At 41.4% G+C, this 18,990-nt stretch overlaps 1 protein-coding gene across 11 annotated transcripts in view; it reads right to left on the bottom strand.

Moving 5' to 3' along the window:
• RBMS1 (RNA binding motif single stranded interacting protein 1) overlaps positions 1–18,990 on the bottom strand; it is a 203,744-nt gene that overhangs the window by 111,654 nt on the left and 73,100 nt on the right. Inside the window, exons 1-2 of one of the 11 annotated variants that reach the window (XM_072961056.1) lie at positions 18,947–18,961; positions 17,417–17,488 (exon numbers count right to left, since the gene is read on the bottom strand). The exons of 5 other annotated variants lie outside the window; for them this stretch is intronic. Coding sequence is in view for 5 of the 6 variants with exons in the window: in XM_072961050.1 (XP_072817151.1) it covers positions 10,521–10,589 (69 nt within the window). In the remaining variant the exon portion in view is untranslated. Of the gene's footprint in view, positions 1–10,520; positions 11,017–17,416; positions 17,489–18,946; positions 18,962–18,990 lie in introns of those variants that run through there. 5 more of the 11 variants (XM_072961050.1, XM_072961048.1, XM_072961054.1 and 2 more) reach the window with 5 other exon arrangements.

An 18,990-nucleotide genomic window follows, 5' to 3' on the forward strand; every position in this document is an offset into this window, starting at 1 on the left:
CAGAAGTTTAAGAAATGTGTCCACAGTTAATAGCTCCACATTCTTGTCTACCTTTCTTTAAAAGCAACTTAAGATGTTCTAAAATAGTTTGAAATAGTTTAATGGCATATTTTAAAACTTAACTTTGGCTGTGGTTCAGTTAAAAATATATATGTTAGTTTGGTGGGTGGTTCATGATTGAAATCTGTTTGAAATATGATTTGATTTACACAAATATTTAAACAGTGGTTACAGGGAGGTATAAATTATTCAAGAGCCACATCTTAATAATAATAAGCACCTGAGAAGTGCCGGCATGCCAGGCAGACATATGTATCATCTCACTGAAACCTCCCCAAAACTCTATGAGGTTAAGATCCTGGAACTACTACACCTTCAAGATCTTGACCATGGAAATTCCTTTCCAATCCCTCTCCTTCCCTCACCCCCAGAGACTTTTCTCTTTTATCTTATCAGAACCTGCAGGACCCTCCCTCCCTATTCTCCAACTTTATTATCTCTCTTGATTTCACCTGTCTCCCTAACCTTCCTAAGGATACTCTCAATTTTCATACCTAATCACTTACCAATGCCACACCCTACATAAACTCATTACCCAGGTTCTTTCTCCCTTTTCTTGCTGGAAAAGAGTCAAAATGATCTTGCAACTCAGACCACTGAATTCCCAGGGGCCCTCACAACAGCTTACTCATCCTTCTACTCATCATCTCTATCTGAATGCTCACCAAATTCCGAGAGCAATTATTCCAAATCTTTTGTCACACTCTTTAGACCTAGAATTCCATTCTTTTTAAAAATCGCTAACAGAAGACCTAGCCTCTTTACTAAAATGTAAGCTTTTAAAAGGTTGAGCTTCACTGGCCTCCTTACTCCTCCAAACATCTCTAGCAAGACCAACCTCCTCCTGATCTCACTGATGGGAAACTCACTCAGATCCTTTTCCTGTAAGACTAACCCTGCCTCAATCTTTCTTAAAAGAAAAACAAACAAAAAACAATGACCTATTTCCAACTATTCTGTTTTCTAGTACCCTGCTCTACCTACAACCAGTCAGATACTAAGATAATATTGCCTCAAGACTGTCTGAAGGGATTCCTTCCCTTAGACACCAGACTTTTCTAAAGACACACCCTCTTTACTCATGCACTCCTTAAACCTTTAGGAATGTGCTTTCTCCCACTTTTGCCCCTGCTCCCCTTCCCTGCCCCACCACACACAAGTGACTCTATTGAAACTTCTGTTTCAAAGGCATTCAAAGATCTCCCAATGGATATTTCCAATAGCCTTGCACTCCACCTTTGTCTTTCTTGACCTCTAGGCAACACATAAAAGGGCTGACCAACCCATCTAGAAACTGTTTTTCTTGGGCTTCTGTGATACTCTGGTTCTCCCAACATTTTGCCATTCCTTTCACCTCCTTTGCCAAAGGCTCTTCTTCCTCCATCCTACTATGGAATCCATGCTGCCGAGGTCTGTCCACCCTTCTGTACATCTTCTCTTCTGGAACTGCTTTCATCTATTCCCAATGCTCCACATGTTAAGTTTCAGGAGGTTTGGAGCTTCTTGCCCTGAGCTCCAGCTCTGTATTTCTTACTAGAAATTTCTGCCAGCAATTGGCAGGTGGGAAGGTGGTAATCTGTGAGTCACATGGCCAAATTAAAGTGGCCAAACCAAGCTTATGGCCTTTCCTCAGAAGCTAATTTACTGTGGTAAGATGAATTCTCTAACCTCTTTACCACCATACCTGCCATCTTCCATACTCCTGTTGAAGTCTTTAGTACAACCAGTGCACCTGTAATACTACAGACATTACAGATGACATGTACTATCAAGAAAGATCTGCTGTGTGAGTGCTCTACTCCAGAGAATGTGGAGATCCAGGCCAAACATGGAAATCCAAGCACCCACATGACAGCCTCTACACAGAGTTTAAGACAATCCCAGGGGAGCAGTAAAAACAAAACAAAACAACAATCATTTCCTGGATCCAAAGTGAGTTCTTAAAGTGGTTCACACTGGGTGCTACTAGGCTTTTAAGCTGGACAGTTCTTCCTTCTGAGACTGACATGGACACAGCATCCCTGGTGTCTGGGTTTTAGTGTAAGGTAGAATTTAGCATCCCTACCCCAATTTATTCTAACACCTGAAAAGTAGAAAATCCCTGTAGAAGAAAGGCTGGGTCCTTCCTTATGATTTCGCCCAGAGCAAGTAAGAATGCACAAAGTTTTCGTTTTCCCAATCATCTGAGACTAGAGACCTAGGATTTTCTTTCACCAACACCCTCGCCTCCCCATCCAGTCAGTCACCAGCCAAATCTTGTCAATTCTCTCTGTACAGTAACTTGAATCCACCCTACCTAATACGGTCATACTGCCCTGCTCCATTTTACAACTTTATTCCAACTGTGGTAACATCTTTAAATCCAGGCTCTCCTCTTATCCACTTTAGCAAGCCTGACCCTATCCCCACCTCTGCCCTCCAACCTCTACCCTGCAGTACAGCTCACCTGAATCACCCACTCTTCCCCTAAAAGAAAGCCCACATATTCTACCTTCAAATCTCTGCTGTAATATTCCTTTTGCCTTAAACGTCACCTCCATGATGCAACCTACGATCCCATCTCCCAGCTAGAAATCTTAGCATTATCTTTATGTCGTCCTCCACCCTCTCCTTCCACATGCAGTCATAAAATCTTTTGGAGGACACAGATCCCTTTGGCAAAGGGATGAAAGCTATAAACCTCTCCCCAGGAAACAGTGAATATATGCAACATTTTACATATAATTTTAGGGGCTTTATGTACTCCAATGTCTACAAAATTTGATCGTTTCTCCTGTCCACAATTTAACTGCCTTCTTTTGGGTCCTCACCATCTCATAGCTGTTTAAGAGCTAGCTAACCTAACTGGCTTCCCTGATCAGCCTCTCCCTACGGAGCAACAGTGTATCCTCTGCGCACCACTGGTTTACTTCCCACAGAATGAGGTCTGTTCCAAAAACTACTTATGCTACACACACAATAATTACTTAACTCAATGTCTCAGAGTCTCTGTTAAACTTTCAGTTAAACAAAAGAACATAACCACTCCCTCAAAGCCGGTGTTACATTTGACTTACAAAACTGAGAATATGGAGAACAAAAGTACAGATGTTTCTAGAATAGATGATTAGGTAGGGTTGGGTTGATCATAAATGGTCTTCCAAATGGGTGATTTTTTTAGGCAGGCTCCGAAGTGGAGAGACAAAGATCTTGTTTTAGAACAGAGCTGAAAGGAAATTCCAGGTGATGGGAATGACAGGAAGAAAAAAACAGGATATAAGAATTTGAGATAATACAAAACAACGAGGCTAGTATCTGCACGCAATCTACATGGCATCAGAACAATAAGACTAACAAATTTTGTCAAGTGGCACACCCACTAATAAAGTAGCTAACAAGGCAATATTGCCTTCCTTCTCTATTTTTCCCTCAGACCCCGCCACCTCTTCCTTCCTCCCTTCAGGCTCTCTCCTCTCCTTTCTCTCTGAAGTCTTGCAGCCTCTACAGAGCTCGCCGAAAACTCCCCTGATATACTGAAAATCCCCCTGGGTTACACAGTTACAACAGCTTCTAAAGTGAGGACATTATCTGTACTGTGTATTTCTTACAGAAACCTCCACTGTCCCAATACAAATTACAGCCGCCTGTAAGGAACCACCTCCCCCTCCACTGCCCTTACAAGAAACTACACTGAAAAGTGAATATGTGATGAAGACAGTCATGAGTATTCATAATAAAATAAATCCAAAGGATTGTGACAGAAGAAGAGCAGTCTCAGTTTTTCACATTTAATACAGAAATTATACGTGGGAGAATGTGTGTCCACAAAACAGCTGTATTTAAATGCAGTTGTAAGTCAAATGAAAACAGGGAAAACAGTGGTAATTCCTCAATATTTAGAATACTTTCCTGAAAAGTAATCTAGCATATGAAATTCCACATATATATAGCTACATTTCCCTCTCGCTGACTCAGATAAATTGGTGTCCTAAATATGTTTTTTTTTAAAGTACGGAAGTTCTGTTTAGCATGTATAGAATAGGAAAATACTAGTTCATAAATATAAAGACTATCTGTCAGAAATAGGTGATTTCCAAAAATGTGATATAGGAGTTTGCAATAAAAATGAGGACAAAAATTCGTAAATAGGAAAGGACCGCATCTCAAAGCCCAGGCACAGAAACAAGTAGCACCTACATGCTACTCTGAAATGCGCAATAACTTGAATTCCTTGGGTTTCCACCCCAATTTTTAATTAAAAATAATACAATTTTCTAGATTGTTTCTTGATCTTTTTCTTGATAACCAAAAGGCTATGTTCATATGGGGAACAAAAGGGACTAGGAGATTGAAAAATAAAGAGAAACATGTAAAAAATAAAGGAATCCTCATGTAAACAGAATCATGAAAAATAAGTCACTCGTGATTCTACCTGCCGACAAAGGAAAACACTTGTTAATACTGTGGCATATTTCCTTCCAGTCTCTTTTTTTTAAATGCATTTTTGAGGCTGTATTGTACGCATAACTAACAAGCACAATCTTCTCTAGTTTACATTACTTTGATTCGAAAGTTCACATGTTTCAATGAATGAAGTGGAGTCAAAATACATTCCTATTTACTACAGCACTACTCTGTTTAACACCAAGTGTTGTTGTGGCTGCTGCCATTTAATATGTGTTAAATTACAATAGCTACATTGATTCATTATTTTATTACAGAATTTAGTCTGCTCCGTTTAGGTTTTTCACCTCCACCCAACTCCAGGAAAAGCTTTCTTCCTTCTCACGCTATGTCTATCCTATTTTAAAATTTACCAAGCTTTTTAGAATGTATTAAGCAAAGCATTCTCTACAGATGCGAGTTTAAAAACAAACACCCACCAAACACCTACAGATGTCTAAGGAGGAAAAAAAAATGTTTATTTTTCTGAGTAAGGCAAAGATGACATCTTCGAAAACCAAATACACAAACAAGACAAAGGAAAGAATTCAGGAAATCATCATGCATACACTAATAACTGAACCTGTCTGTTTTCAAGAAAATTAAAAGGTAGCATTTTTCATTAATGAGAGTGATGAATGCTCTTTTTTCCCTTCTCCAGTCATCTATTTGCATAAAATAAAGAATAGAGGGTTGAAAGGCTTTCTTTCCCCAAAGAGAAGGCAAGCTCTGCTGACAAGACTAACAAGAGCTTAACACAGGTACAACTGTTGTAAAACATGGTGGGATGCTCTTTTCTACTTTTTGGGTCTTTTTTTTTTTTTTAAATGTGGTTGAAAGTCTCATTTTCCAGCTCCAGATCCTTACCCCTTCAGAGGCTGCCCCCACTTTCTAAACATAGTCTATTCTTAGAGGCTGTGTGAAGGTCTCCTAGGATCACACAGAGCCTCCCAGGACCACCCGCTGTGGCTTGCTCTTTGGGGACATTAATAATAATAACACCTTAGAAGGATGAACAACAACCCTGTGGAGTGGGCACTATTATCTTTACTTGACAGAAACTAAGGCTTTGCGAGGTTACGTGAAAGAGCAGGCAAGTGATGGAGCCAGAACTTAACCCAGGGTCTTTCAATTAGGTTAAGTGACAGTTAAAGAAGTTAACATGTGAAATCTGTATTACAAGGGCTCAGAGAATATGCTAAGAGGCAAGATTTTAAGTGGAAAACACGGGAATAATATGGATTGTAATTTATGATTTTTTAGTAACATGTTTTAAAAAGTGAGTTGGGTTCCCCAGAGATAGGGTTGTTGAACTTAGCAAATAAAAACACACAGTACCACGCAATATTTGGGATGTACTTACACTAAAACATTACTCGTTTATCTGAAATTCCAATTTTACTTGTCCTGTAGGTTATCTGACAACCCTAGAGCAAAGGCCTTTACGGAACAACAACAACAAAAAGAACACTAATAAATTACAGAGCTGCAATTCCCAGAGCTGAACTCTGGGATACTGTGTGTGCCACATGTCTTCGGGAGGCCAAGTAAAGGGAAGTGCAGTGGGGCTACAGCTGTTCTTGACTGAGCTTCCTTCTCTTTTTCCTGGTAGCAGACACAGCCTGTGGCTCCAGAGACCCAGCTTTCACCAACTAGGCCATTTAAATTCGCTGCCTCAAAATTCCTGACCCTCTTCTACTTTATGTGGATGTTGTGAAGATTAAATATAGCTGAGGCTGGGAGGGGATATCATATGTATCTTTATTTATTTATTGGCAGAGTGCTTTGGAAATGTATTCCCAGAAACTTGCACAAGACAGATTCCACCCCCCAACCCATCTCCAAGAAAAAGCTCAAAAAGTATTACCCAGTGTGTGGTGAGCCCAGCTGATGGCAGTCTCTAAAAGGAAGGAAAGAACAAAAACGAGAAACACGTTCAAAACCTGACGCGAACTATGGAAAATGTAATGAGAGGCCAAAAGGGATGCCCAGCGGAAAAACTGGATGATCACTGATGGCAAATTCTGTACTTTTCAAATGGCTCTGGGTCTGTATTTAAAAGTTACCTTGACTCATAAGCACTACTGAATAACAAACACACTGAGATAGCCTAACTCAAAAACAGGACGAGATCTTATTAGGCATACCAATTAAATTTTCTGCTAATTTCCCCTAAACCACCAATCTCTGTGGCTTGAGTATGTTTACCTTCCTTTAAAAAGCGACACACTGGAACTGCCTCAGACACTGTTCATTTAAACACTTCTTTGAACAACTTTAATCTTCAAATTTTAACAAAACCCAATCTACTACACATAAATTGCTGTGAACAGAAACTGCTTGAAGAGGATTAATCAACAGCTTTGTATGTCATCCTCTAACAAGGCCAAATACTGAATCACTGTTGAATTCTTCACGTGCAGCTACACCCAGTTAATCTTCAAGAAAGCAGCAAACTATGTAAATCTATTTAAACTGGGGAGATAAGTACTTCACTCATCAAAAGTTAGCAACATTTAACAAGTACAGCTATTAGCTAGCAAGATCATTTGTAAAGAAAAGAAACACACACACAAATGCTGTATTCACCCCACCTACCCCCAAAGACCCCACTGCAAACCACCACGATATATTACTTAGCAAAAAAGTACTTGCTACACGCCTCACTTTATAAAAACCAACGTATGACATAACTGAGTCAAGAAAGAAGCTCCAAAATGGAAGTAAGGAAACATGAAGGGAGTAGCTAATAAAAGAATTCAAAATAAAATGGAAATACTCATTTTTCTATATTTAAAGGCTTTTCAGCACAAAGCACTTTTCTTTTGAAACACACTGAAATATTTTTACAGCTACAAAAGTCCAAATAAATGGTTTTCGTTTTGGTGGTAGGGGTGTCTTCATACAGACTGGATTTGCTTAAGGAATACCTTGTATCTGGAAGCCACAGTCAACAAAAAGAGGACATGTATGTTTCTCCACTAAGATTTGAACCAACAATCTTTGTCTGGATACTGCCTCCAGGGTTATCACTCGACACAAAGCATCTCACTTTGACCTGAGCCGAGCAGGTATATTTCTAATGTGCTCACAGGCCTGTGATGCAGGAAAAGCCTGTTTATCCTAGATGATGCCAGAGATCAGTGTTCCCTGATGCCCTGGATACACTACGTGGGGCAGGAGGGGGACAAGCACCACCCACCTTTGCTTTAACTGAAACTGGCTGACTCCTCTACTTGTGAAATGCCAAGTTTTAAGAAGAAATTGTATAATCATTCCATAAAGCAATCCTCTGACATCAATGCTGCTTCCAAATATCACAAACCCACCATCCGTACCATCAGTATAACTCATCCTTCACCTCCAACCTCACAACCTCCAACTCCCTCCCCTACAAAAAGGTGGGAGGAATCCCTAAGCCTTAAACTGGACTTCTGAGACCAGAAGGGTGATGGGTGGTGATACCAAGGAGCTCTGTAAAAGCAGTCATTGAAATGTGCATGCAATAAACAAGCAGCTGTAGTTTGGTGGTTTTTAAGAGCTTGACTGCCAGGGTTCAAATCCTGGCTCTGCACTTGTGAGAGGGAGTACAGACTGGGCAAGTTACTTAATCTATGCCTCAGTTTTCTTAACTGTAAAATGGAGTTATTATCTGCTTCATAGGACTGTCAAGGTGACTAAATGAGTTAATCTACCTAAAGCACTTAGAACAGCTACTGGCAGGCAGTAAGGTACTCAGTGATGGTTTGCCACTACTAATTTATATGTAAAATACAAGTGTTATTCCGAGAAATTTTTTTCCAAAGGTGATTTTTAAGTATTCCTCACATTCAGTATTTCCCTCAGGCAAAAATGATCTGAAATCAGCTCTAAACAGCTGATTACATATTTCTAGATTAAAATATGTGGATTATACATCTAAAATTTACCTATTCTTTCATCAAAATGAACAAACTAATGTGAACTGAAAGGTGCAAGTTTAACATCACAAAATCTTAGAAAAAGCATTAATTAGATTTCCCGTTTAGACTAAGCCAGGATGAGATCACAAAGTCACTCATGGTAACCAGGTCCCCGCGCTGGAAGTGTGCTTTCCCAGTGAATGGCTAAACACTAACAAAAGAAACCTTTGACTCAAATACCACTGGTACCCAGGGTCTTGTGTCTGTATAATGCCTACACATTCATTTCTTTCTTCGCCTATAGAAAAAAGAAAGTCTGTTTGTTTTTCTGATTCAGTCAGCCCTTTTAGTCTCTGAATCTAAGGAGAGCCCAGTGAAAAGAAGAGCATCTTATCAGCGTGCTCCAGACCGGCAGGCTGTCCCCCTCCACACACAAAACCTCCAGCCCCTCACAGCAAAAGGCCTCACCCTCGGAGCTTTTCCCCCATTTCAGAGCTAACACCCTGCCGGGTTTTGACAACAAATAAATGAATACACAAGGCCCTTACATAATTAGCCATCTTTTCAGGTAGAGGGAGGTGGACGGGGGAGGAGGGTTCAGGAGAATATTTATTGTAAGTTGGCTTCGTTTATGAAGTTGGTATAAGTGTACTGGATCTGAGGGCATTTATTTTAAATGAGGCCACATGAAGAGAGTTTAGAGACGCCTGCTTCTGAACCGTCACAATTTTAGCATACACTCCAACCAAGTCACAAACAGATTTTCAAAAAATCTTAAAGGAAAAGGCTTTCTTCAGCCATGTAAAACTTCCACGGACTTAGATAGCAACGGCACAGATCTGGTGTGTTTACTGTCTTTTTAAGGGAAATCTAACAAGTAAAAGAACCAAAGACCAGAAAATGATACTTTGAGAAAATGAGCACTCCTTTCAGATATACTTATGCTAAGATACCCCACCAAAATGACTTTGAGAACAAAAAGGACTAAACATAATCGATAATCCTGTGAACGCCTTCAGGAAAGTCACCAGGCATCACTGTCATCTGTCATGATCTTAACAGAGTCATGGTCTGCATGGAAGGATACAGTTTGCTTGTATCATTATTGGGATAATAACTTAATTGATTTGTCTCAGCGGCTAAGGATGTAGACAAGAGATTTATTATGGAAGAAAAATATCTGCAATCGTGCTTTTGTTTTCTCAACAAGCATCTTGCCACTGACCTCTAAATCAGTTTAACCTTTTCGAAACGGACTTGAACATTTTTTACATAATTTAAAGGTAGGTTTTGTTACTGCTGCTGCTGAAAGGCTCTGTGAGATTTATCACAACATGGCTTCAGTAACCTTCTTTTAAAAACAAAGATGAAAAACAAAGCAAAAGGCCACGACTGTAAGATCCCAGCTCCACTCCTTTTCCCGGCAGGGGATTTTGATCTAACCACTAAAGTGCCTTTGGAGTTCAGTCTGTTAAAAAATGTATGAAACGGTATTAAAATAGGAAAAAGCATGTGTATGACTCAGGCTTATCCAAGTATCTCTGCAACTAGGATGTCACAGAATTTCCCTGTGCTACTGAAAACTGAAAATCTTGAGAAAGTGACAGTAGAAGTTCCTGTTTCTTTTTCTTTTTTTTAAATATATAAATGGGAGGGGGAGCGCGCGCGCGAACGCACACACACACACACACACACACACACACACACACAAATCGGTCTTCCGGGTTTCGTACGAATCAGGCAGGTTCTTTGAGGTTCCAAGTGAAGATTGTTGCAACCCAATGTTACGACTCATTATCGTACTCTTTCACACACAAAGGTTTCCGGAAAAAACCCAAACTTGTTGCAGAGCTGGGCGAAGCCCCCGGCCCGGCGCGCTCCAGCTCTCGCCGCCCCGCCGCCCCGCCGCCCCACCGCCCCAGCCTCCGCGTCCCGCCCGGCCCGGCCGACAGGGGCGAGGGCATCTCCCCGGCTAAGGTCACCGGCCCGAGCCGTCCCCGTGGGCCGCCTCCTGCGAAACAAGGTCACCGCCCAGCCCAGTCCCTCCGAGGAGGACAGCGGAGTCCGGCCGAGCGCGGCCGCCCTTTGTAAAGCGGGGCCGCCGGCCTCCGCGCGGCATCCCCGTCGCCGCCTCACCTGCTTGCGATAGGGCGTCCTGCAGCTGCTGCTGCCCCCGGGGTTGCCGCTGCTGCTGGGGAAGATCATCGCGGCGGGCGCGGGCGGCGGGCGCGGGCGCGGGGCAGCCTCGCCGCGAGGGGGAGGGCGCAGGGAGGGGGCCGGCCGGGGCCGCGGCCGCTCTGGGAACTCCCTCTCGCCGCGCGGCGGCGGCCGGCGGGGGCTGCAGCTCCGGGCTGACTTCTCCGCCCTCGACCTCCGGACTCGCCTAAAAGTGCGGCGCGGCAGCGGCGGGCGGGACTCGGACAGCTCGGGCGGCCGCCGCCCTGAGTGCCATGGACGGGAGTTCGCGCGCGGAGCTGGCGGCGCCGCGACTCTCCGGGCGGCAGCGGAGGAGCAGCGCCGCCGCGTCCCCACCTACCGCGGCCTCAACCACCGCCCCGAGAGCGCGCCGGCCGGGGGCGGGGAGGCGGCCGCGCACCGCCTCGCGCCGCGCCCAGGCCCACCCGCGCCTCCCCGCCCTCCTGCCCGGCGCCGCGCCCGCCGCCCTGCCGGCCGGCCGGCCCCCAGGCGCTCCCTCCCGGGCTCGGAGCCGGGGCGGGGGCCGCGCGGCCCGGGAGCCGCCGGCGCCCCCGCTCCGGTGCAATGGTTGGGTCTGGCTCCCCGCGTGCCGCACATTCCTTGGAGTAGCCACCCCCCTCCTCTTTTCCTTTTTTCCCGTCGGCTCTTGGCCTCAGCACCAGCAGCAGCAGCTTTGCACCCCTGCTCGAAGCCCCTTTTAAGGGCACCGCTTCGGAGAATCACTCTAACACCTGGGTAGGAAGCAAACTGGTCCCAGGTTTTCTCTCTTTCCTTTCATCCTCTCAAACTATCCCCCACCCCCACCCCCTCCACTCTCCCAGGAAAGGTGCGGGCAATCACTCCTACTTCAGGGAACAAACCAGCCTTTTGTCAAACCTCTGCAACCCCCCCGTTCCTCCGATTCACAAGCTACAATTTCAGCAGAGAAATCAAGTCTGCACTCCCCACCCCCTCCCCGCAAAAACGCACGGTAAAGTTCGTACTTCATTGCTATGCCGGAGTTAGCAAGCTTACCCTTAAGATGCCGGTATCAAAGAGCGAAAATTATTTAAAGCCATCGGTTTGGTAAGCCTTCCAGAAAACTGTTGTAATAAGAGTGTGATCCTTCTATATGTTAATTATCAGATGCGACACACAAATGTGTTCTATTGAAGGGACACAGAAACTGCAAAGAAAAAAAAGGGGGGGACAAAGGGAGGAGGTGGTTTCCTTTGTTTTCAGTTGAAATTATCTGTGGCGCTTCAAGATGCCCTTTTTCTGGATTACCTTCGCGTTCGTTAGTGTGTCAAGCCCAGAACCTGTGCGATGCAGAAGGCCTTCACGGCAAGTCCCACAGGCACAGCCGCGTTCTACGGATGGGCCACTGGGGCAGTTGGCCTATTCAGCTGTGAGTATTGCAGGGTTCTATGACCGCGGTAAGCGGTAAATATTAGTGTTCCTCCTTAGCCTCTGGCCTCTAACACCTTCCTGGAAAGGGCCATCTGCCATGATAATGAAAAATCCTAACTTGTCTAAGATGTGAAGGCACTCAACTTCTGGCTGCCAGCAGGAAAACACAGGGTCCCCTATGGAAACCGAGTCTTCTAGCAAAGCTATGACCATTCAAGGGCTTTTCCAGCAACGAGAAACTGAAAAATGTCCATCCTAGATAGCTTTCCTACTGCTGACCTCAGGAGCCACCTCCATAGTCCAAGGGGCTCCCAACATTCTCCAGCAAAAGTGATAAGAACTATCAAGTCTCACCTAATTAAAAACAACCACATATACAAGCTATTCCTATAATTCCTAATTCTTTCATTAAAAAAAAGCAGCAGCAGCAGCAAACTTGCCCTAGGCACAATACTAGGTACACAATGGGCAAGTAAGAACTTGTTAGATAAAATTCACAGAAACATATCTGTTCTTTAAAATGATTTAATAAAAACAACAACTAACATTCAGCTGTGTGTCAATATATATGCTAGAACTATTTCAGGCTACTCCATGCATTTCCAACTATTTTGGCTGCCCTTTTGCTGATAACCTTTTACCACAAGTTATCAACCACAAGTATAAAATACAAGGTTTTAGGTAGAACTATTCAAGCCATAGATGCCTTTTCCTGAGAACTTAATGCCCAAGACCCCAGCAGTTCAAACCTGTCATTTATGGAAAAAATTCCATGTACAACCTCAGTTGTCATGACTGGTCTCTTAGGAAACCACAATCTAAACCACAAAAGAACAGCATAGATTAATTTTTCTATGGCTCTGCTCTAAGGTCAGGATACTTTGGATACTGAGCTATTCCAGAGTGCAAAGACTTGATTTGATACCCTGTAACACTTTTACAGGGTAAGACAAGATTTTAAGTGATAATAAAATTTAACTTAGAATACAAAAACAATTCTAATTCTTGAAGCTAAAATATACTAAGAATACTAAAAATATTAAAAGGACTCTTTTTAAGAATACAAATGATATCTAAATATCAACAAAATAAAGTGTTCTATACGGTGAGTGACATAAAAAGAGAGAACACTAAGGTATACATTTTTAAAAACAATGTCTAGAGCCAGGGTTCAAAAGTTCCAGAGTTAGGTTAAGTAAAGCATTGTAGAGAAAGGAGAAGACAGATTTTTCTACCCTCTAGGACTATACAATGTAAAGAGGTCACTAAAACCCAAATGATTCCAACCTAAGAGAAAGAACAGAAATATAAAAACATGTATGTCTATATAATCAATTATGGATATTTACAAGTGCTTAGTTGTAAATGACTACAGGAATAAATCCCAGTGAGATTCATCTGGGAAAGTCTACTGACCTTGAAACACATGTTTTAAGACAAAGTAAGGAAGCATTCCAGAGAAACAGCAAGTTATCATGGTACAAATTAGGGCTTTGAAATCTGTCCTGTAGACGCTCATCCTCCTGAAAGGGAAACTGAGACTTTGCTGCCTGGGCGGTCTGATGACATCCTCTTGCCCCAGCTCAGCCGGTGGGTAAAGTTGTGGGAATCTGACCCAAGGGCAACCAATCCCCAGACAGGCCAGTGACCTATGACATGGCTGGGATTGAAAAAATGAGCAGAGCCAATTGGATTCTCACCCTTGGGAATTTGATTCAGGAAACTCCAAGAGCCGAACCAGTTAGGAAAGGGGCAGAAACTGCAAGAGTGCCAGGGGGTAGAGTTGAGGCCACAAAAAGCCAAAACCATATGCAAGCCAAGGTTATGAGGAAGCAGAAACTATGAGTAACAGGAAGCTGACTGGCAGCAAGCAGAGAGGCAAGCAGATGCCAGGAGCGGGTGAGCACTTGGCTGTGAGACGATGGAGTCGTTAGAGCAGCTTTGGCTCTTAAGACTTACAACGGCCCCTCCATGTGTACACTTCCCACTCCCACACCCCTTCTTCAACTAGCTTCCATGAACCTGGATGTCACAATCCAAAGAACAAAATTAAAACAGCCAAACAGACTTTGCTCCACATTTCAGCTTCCTACTTACTAGCCACATGGCTTTGGGCAAGCTAGTTAACCTCTCTGTCCTCACAGACTGTCTTAAGTTTATCTACGGTTCTCCCACAAAAGTGCCAAACCCAATAAATGCCAGCTGTTATTATTGTTTTTCCAGATTTCATAGTGGTGTTTTGCAGACTTAAGTGCACATATTGTGTAAATAACTGATGTTAGTAAGGCTGGCTGACCATCAAAGAGCAGGAAGAAGGGTGCAGTTGGAACTGACAGGGAAAAAATAGCAAATATAGGGAAGGGGAGGTTGCTTTTTCGAGAACTGTTTGTTGAATGGCTGAATGAATATGTTTTCTAAGGCTGTTTATACCACAGACTTAACTCTAAGAGGTACACAATTAAAAAGAAAAGTCTGGCAGGTCTGTTTCAATAGCCTAGGTGAATTCAAGTTTTTCTTCCACATTTGTTTTTATTCTGTTTCCTTTAAAGAAGTTGTGTGTTGGACCAGAGCCATTTCTGTATGAATAGGAAGACTGTGTGCCGTATCAGAGATCACACTGTAAGGCAGGAGTATACGACCAAGGATAATAAGGATGGAGCCATCAGTACACGCAGGAGCCTGCAGCCTTGTAGGGAAGATGAGACTTGTGACTCACAAGTGTCTGTATAACTGCAATTTGAGAATCTGCGTGTAGAAGACATTTGTCCCATAGCAACATTTTGAAAATGAGACTTTCATTTATAAATTTCCCATCTCATTTCACTTTCATAACAACCCTCTGAGGTTGGAAGGATTCTAAGGCTTCATTTACAGATGAGAGGAAAACAAGTTCAGTAAGACTGAGTGACCTAACTATGGAGCTAGTAAGTAGCAAGCGAACATGAAAACCTAGACCTAGCTAGGGTTAAAAGATTCTGTCCTGTGGTCCTTCAACACTATAATGCTGTGTCTCAAAGAAGCCTTATAAATAATGCTCCAATTCCCAGGTGAGTACTTGTTACCCCTACAGCACCAAGTTGCTGTACACGAATAATGCAAAGCATTAAGTGATAAGTGCCAGCCAAGTAGTCTAGACAATTATGTGCTATGCGAGTCCACAGCAGGGAGAGATCAATACAGGATATAACATGGGCGTGGGGAGCTCAGCTGTATCAATGTTTTGTTTGAGGGACATTCAGAAAAAAGCACTGTGCAGATGACGAGAAAAATAAAACGAGAGAGTTGCAGAGAGAGAGAAGGAGAGGGTGGTATGAGAGGGAATGTAGATTTTGGGTGATTGCTATTGAAATCATCGTTAATCAGTGAACTCCCTGAAGGAAGCAGAAAAGTCAAAAGGCTAGGGGACCCCCCCATCCCAACACATACAATACTGAGCACCACAGAAGAGAGAAGCCTTTGAACAAAATTACTACAAAGAAAGTATGGCAGGGAAGCCAAGCTATGAAAGAAGAAAAGAAATGGGGGCAGAGAAGATGTCCAATGAGATAAGAATAAAACACCTCTATCAACAAAAGAACAGACCTATAGTGGCTTCTATCCCTCCATCACTGCTAAAGCATTTCAAGCACTCTTTTTTTATTTGGGTCACACTGAAAACAGAAAGGAATTAAGAGGAAAAATTCATCCAACAGTACTTCAAATTACAATCTTTAAGAAACAAAATAAAACCACATTGGTCAGTGTAAGCAGTTCACACTAAAAAACTGTTTACATTTAAGAGTCTCTACGTTTAAAAGCTCACAAAACCTATAGCTCCCACCGAAACTGGAAAAAGAAAAAGAAAAAAATATGAGGTCAGCAGATTCTTTAAATTTCTGCTGTTTCCTGGTACAAAACAGAGTTGATAAAGTACCCTATTTCTAAAGGAGCAGCAATATTTTCTATTATTTACTATTTTGCTTTTTTTAAATTCTACGATTCTTATTCTAGACCTAAAGCCTCCCTAGACACATATAAAATCCCATGTATATAAAAATGAAACCTCTATAATAAAAGAAAACTATAGCTCTACAGCTATAATCCTAGAAGGTATATAGAGCAACATAAACATAGCCATACTCTGATGAGTCTTACCAGAAGCAATATGCTGATGATTCTTAAACTTATGTTTAAGGTGAACAAAACAGAAGAAATGGGCTTTGCCCTACTGCTGCTTCTCTGCATGGACTAATAATAGCTGCCATTTATTGAGTAACTACTGTATTCTAGGCACTTTCTCAGCATGTTCCTCTCCCTCCCCTCCACACACACACACACACACACACACAAACCATGAGAAAAGAATGATTAGTCCATTTTACTGAAGAGAAAACTGAGTCTGTGAGGGTTAATTAACCTTTCCAAGGCCACAGATTCAATACCTAATGGAGCTGAGGTTTGAACTTGGGTCTCTCTGACTAAGTCGCCTACCTCCAATGATACTCATGAAAATTACTATTATTGTGAGCTGTGGATCACGTCCACACCCCATAAGGGAAAACATAAGAACCCAGCCTGGGTGTGTATCTTGACTTCACCAATTACCATCTATGTGATCTTAGGTAAATCACTTTTTTAAAAAATGTGAAATTACATCGAATTTCCATTCAGCTGACTATGAAGGCAAACTTTCCAATATTAGAATACATAGTTAATAGTACAAATATATATTCTGACCCAACCTAGCTCCTAGATCTCATTTAACTTACGGTTGCTAAGCTGTAACTCCTCTCTTGAAACCATCAGTTCTATTTTCTAGGATAGCTGGTGGGAAGGAGTTGGGAAGGAGGCAGAAAGAACTATCTTCTAGAAGCTGTAATGGTGATTAGGTGAAAGGTATTTCCAGAATCCGGAATTGAAACTAAGAATATAATTCTCTCAAAAATATTGGGAGACCATATTAGAGATTAGCTTTCATTATGGGATTCATAGATGCTTATAGGTCGGTCAACTAACATCCTAATCACTAATTAGGATATTTCTCTCTATGGCAAAAATCCTCTAAATTCCAAACAAATAATTTACACTAAAAAAAACCTGGATATAAATGTTGGATATAATCTATTCATAAATTAGTTACAGCCCTGCACTTGCAGAATAGTTAATAAAATTCAAAGCTCACTCAAATTTCTGGCATAGTGGTTCTCTGTAAGTTATATTCTTTTCCTGTGGTTTTCTATAAAAATAGGCATATGAGTCCTCATTCTTTTCAAAATACAAAATTGTGGCAGGGCTATATGAATTAAAAATTCAAGATTTTGGTTTTATTTTGGTTTATACTATATTAAATTTGTATCTGTAGATCAAATTCTGTAACAAAATAAAGGAGAGTCAACTATTTGGGACACCAGGAAAAAAAAAGAAGCTCCATTTTTCATTTATTGTGGAGTACTGTTTTCCTAAATTACCTGGATGAATGCCTCAATCCTCTATGTCCTTTGACTGTGGAAATCTAGTATGGGAGCTGTTATTCTCCATTCCTATAGCAAGCATACAAGAAAATAAGTACTTGGGCATATTATTTCCAGACATAACTCTAATTTGAAAAGGTACACACACCCAAATGCTCACAGCAGCACTATTTATAATAGCCAAGACATGGAAACAACCTTAATGCCCATCGACACATGACTGGATAAAGATGTGATACACACACACACACACACACACACTAATATTACTCAGCCATAAAAAGGAATGAAATAATGCCATTTGCAGCAACATGGATGGACCTAGAGATTATCATATTAAGTGAAGTCAGACAGTGAAAGACAAATATCATATGATATCACTTATATGTGGAATCTAAAAAATGATAAAAATAAACCTATCTATAAAACAGAAATAGACACACAGACATAGAAAACAAACTTACGGGTATCAGTGGGGAAAGGTGGGGAGGGATAAATTCGGAGTTTGGGATTAACATATATAAAATAGATAACCAATAGGGCCTACTGTATAGCACAGGGAACTATATTCAATATTTTGTAATAACCCATAATGGAAAAGAACCTGAAAAACAATAGACATATATATACGTATAACTGAATCACTCTGCTGTACACCTGAAACTAACACAACTTTATAAATCAACTATACTTCAATTAAAAAAAAGAAAATAAGTGCTTATTTTCAGAATACTTTAAAATAATTCAATGAATTATGGTAATATTATAAATTATGAAAGATATTATTAACTGATTTTTGCAATTACATTTTATCTAAAGAGATGGAAGTAACCTCTTGCTACATGACTTGGGAAGAGACAGAAGGTACTTAGGAAATCAGTAGAATTTGTGGAAAACTAAAGCCAAAAAAATCGCTAAATCAAAAAAACCAAAATTCAAACCTGGAATAACTATCTCCTTTCCATGAGTAAAAACTAACAGTTTGAATGAGAACTTTGATAATACAGAGTGAACAACTAAATCTTGGACAAACAAAACCCTCATATAAGCCAAAAAGGACAAAAGGTACAAGACATTCCTAAATGTCTGGGAGACGTAACCAATGTCTATCCAAAACCAGAGATCCACAGCTCAAGTTAGGATTTAAAGTATTCAAAATACAGAAAAAAGCCAATAAAAGTTTCCTTTCTCTTTAGTTGCTAAGATTACTATTAATTTATTTCACATGAAGAGGAGGATAATAGAATAATTAATGACATCTTTTAAGTAAATGAGAATGCCGAAAGCTTTCTATTCTCCACCAAATTATAAATGTAAAGCTTCTAACAAGAAGATACAAATTAGAAGTGAATTTCTATTCAGAGAGTTATGTATGAAGGCAAACTTTTCAGCAATAGGATATTTAGTTAAGAGTACTTCAATGGACTGTTTAAAGAGTTATAAAAATTCCCCACTCTGAGTGTCTTTAAGAATGACTAGTTGTGGGTTATCTAATACACTTAACATTTAGGCAAAATGATGACAGACCTGAGGCAAACTGATACTCCCCAAGCGAAGAGAAGGCAAATGAG

Source organism: Vicugna pacos, chromosome 5 (assembly GCF_048564905.1).
Source record: "Vicugna pacos chromosome 5, VicPac4, whole genome shotgun sequence".
Lineage (NCBI taxonomy): Eukaryota > Metazoa > Chordata > Mammalia > Artiodactyla > Camelidae > Vicugna > Vicugna pacos.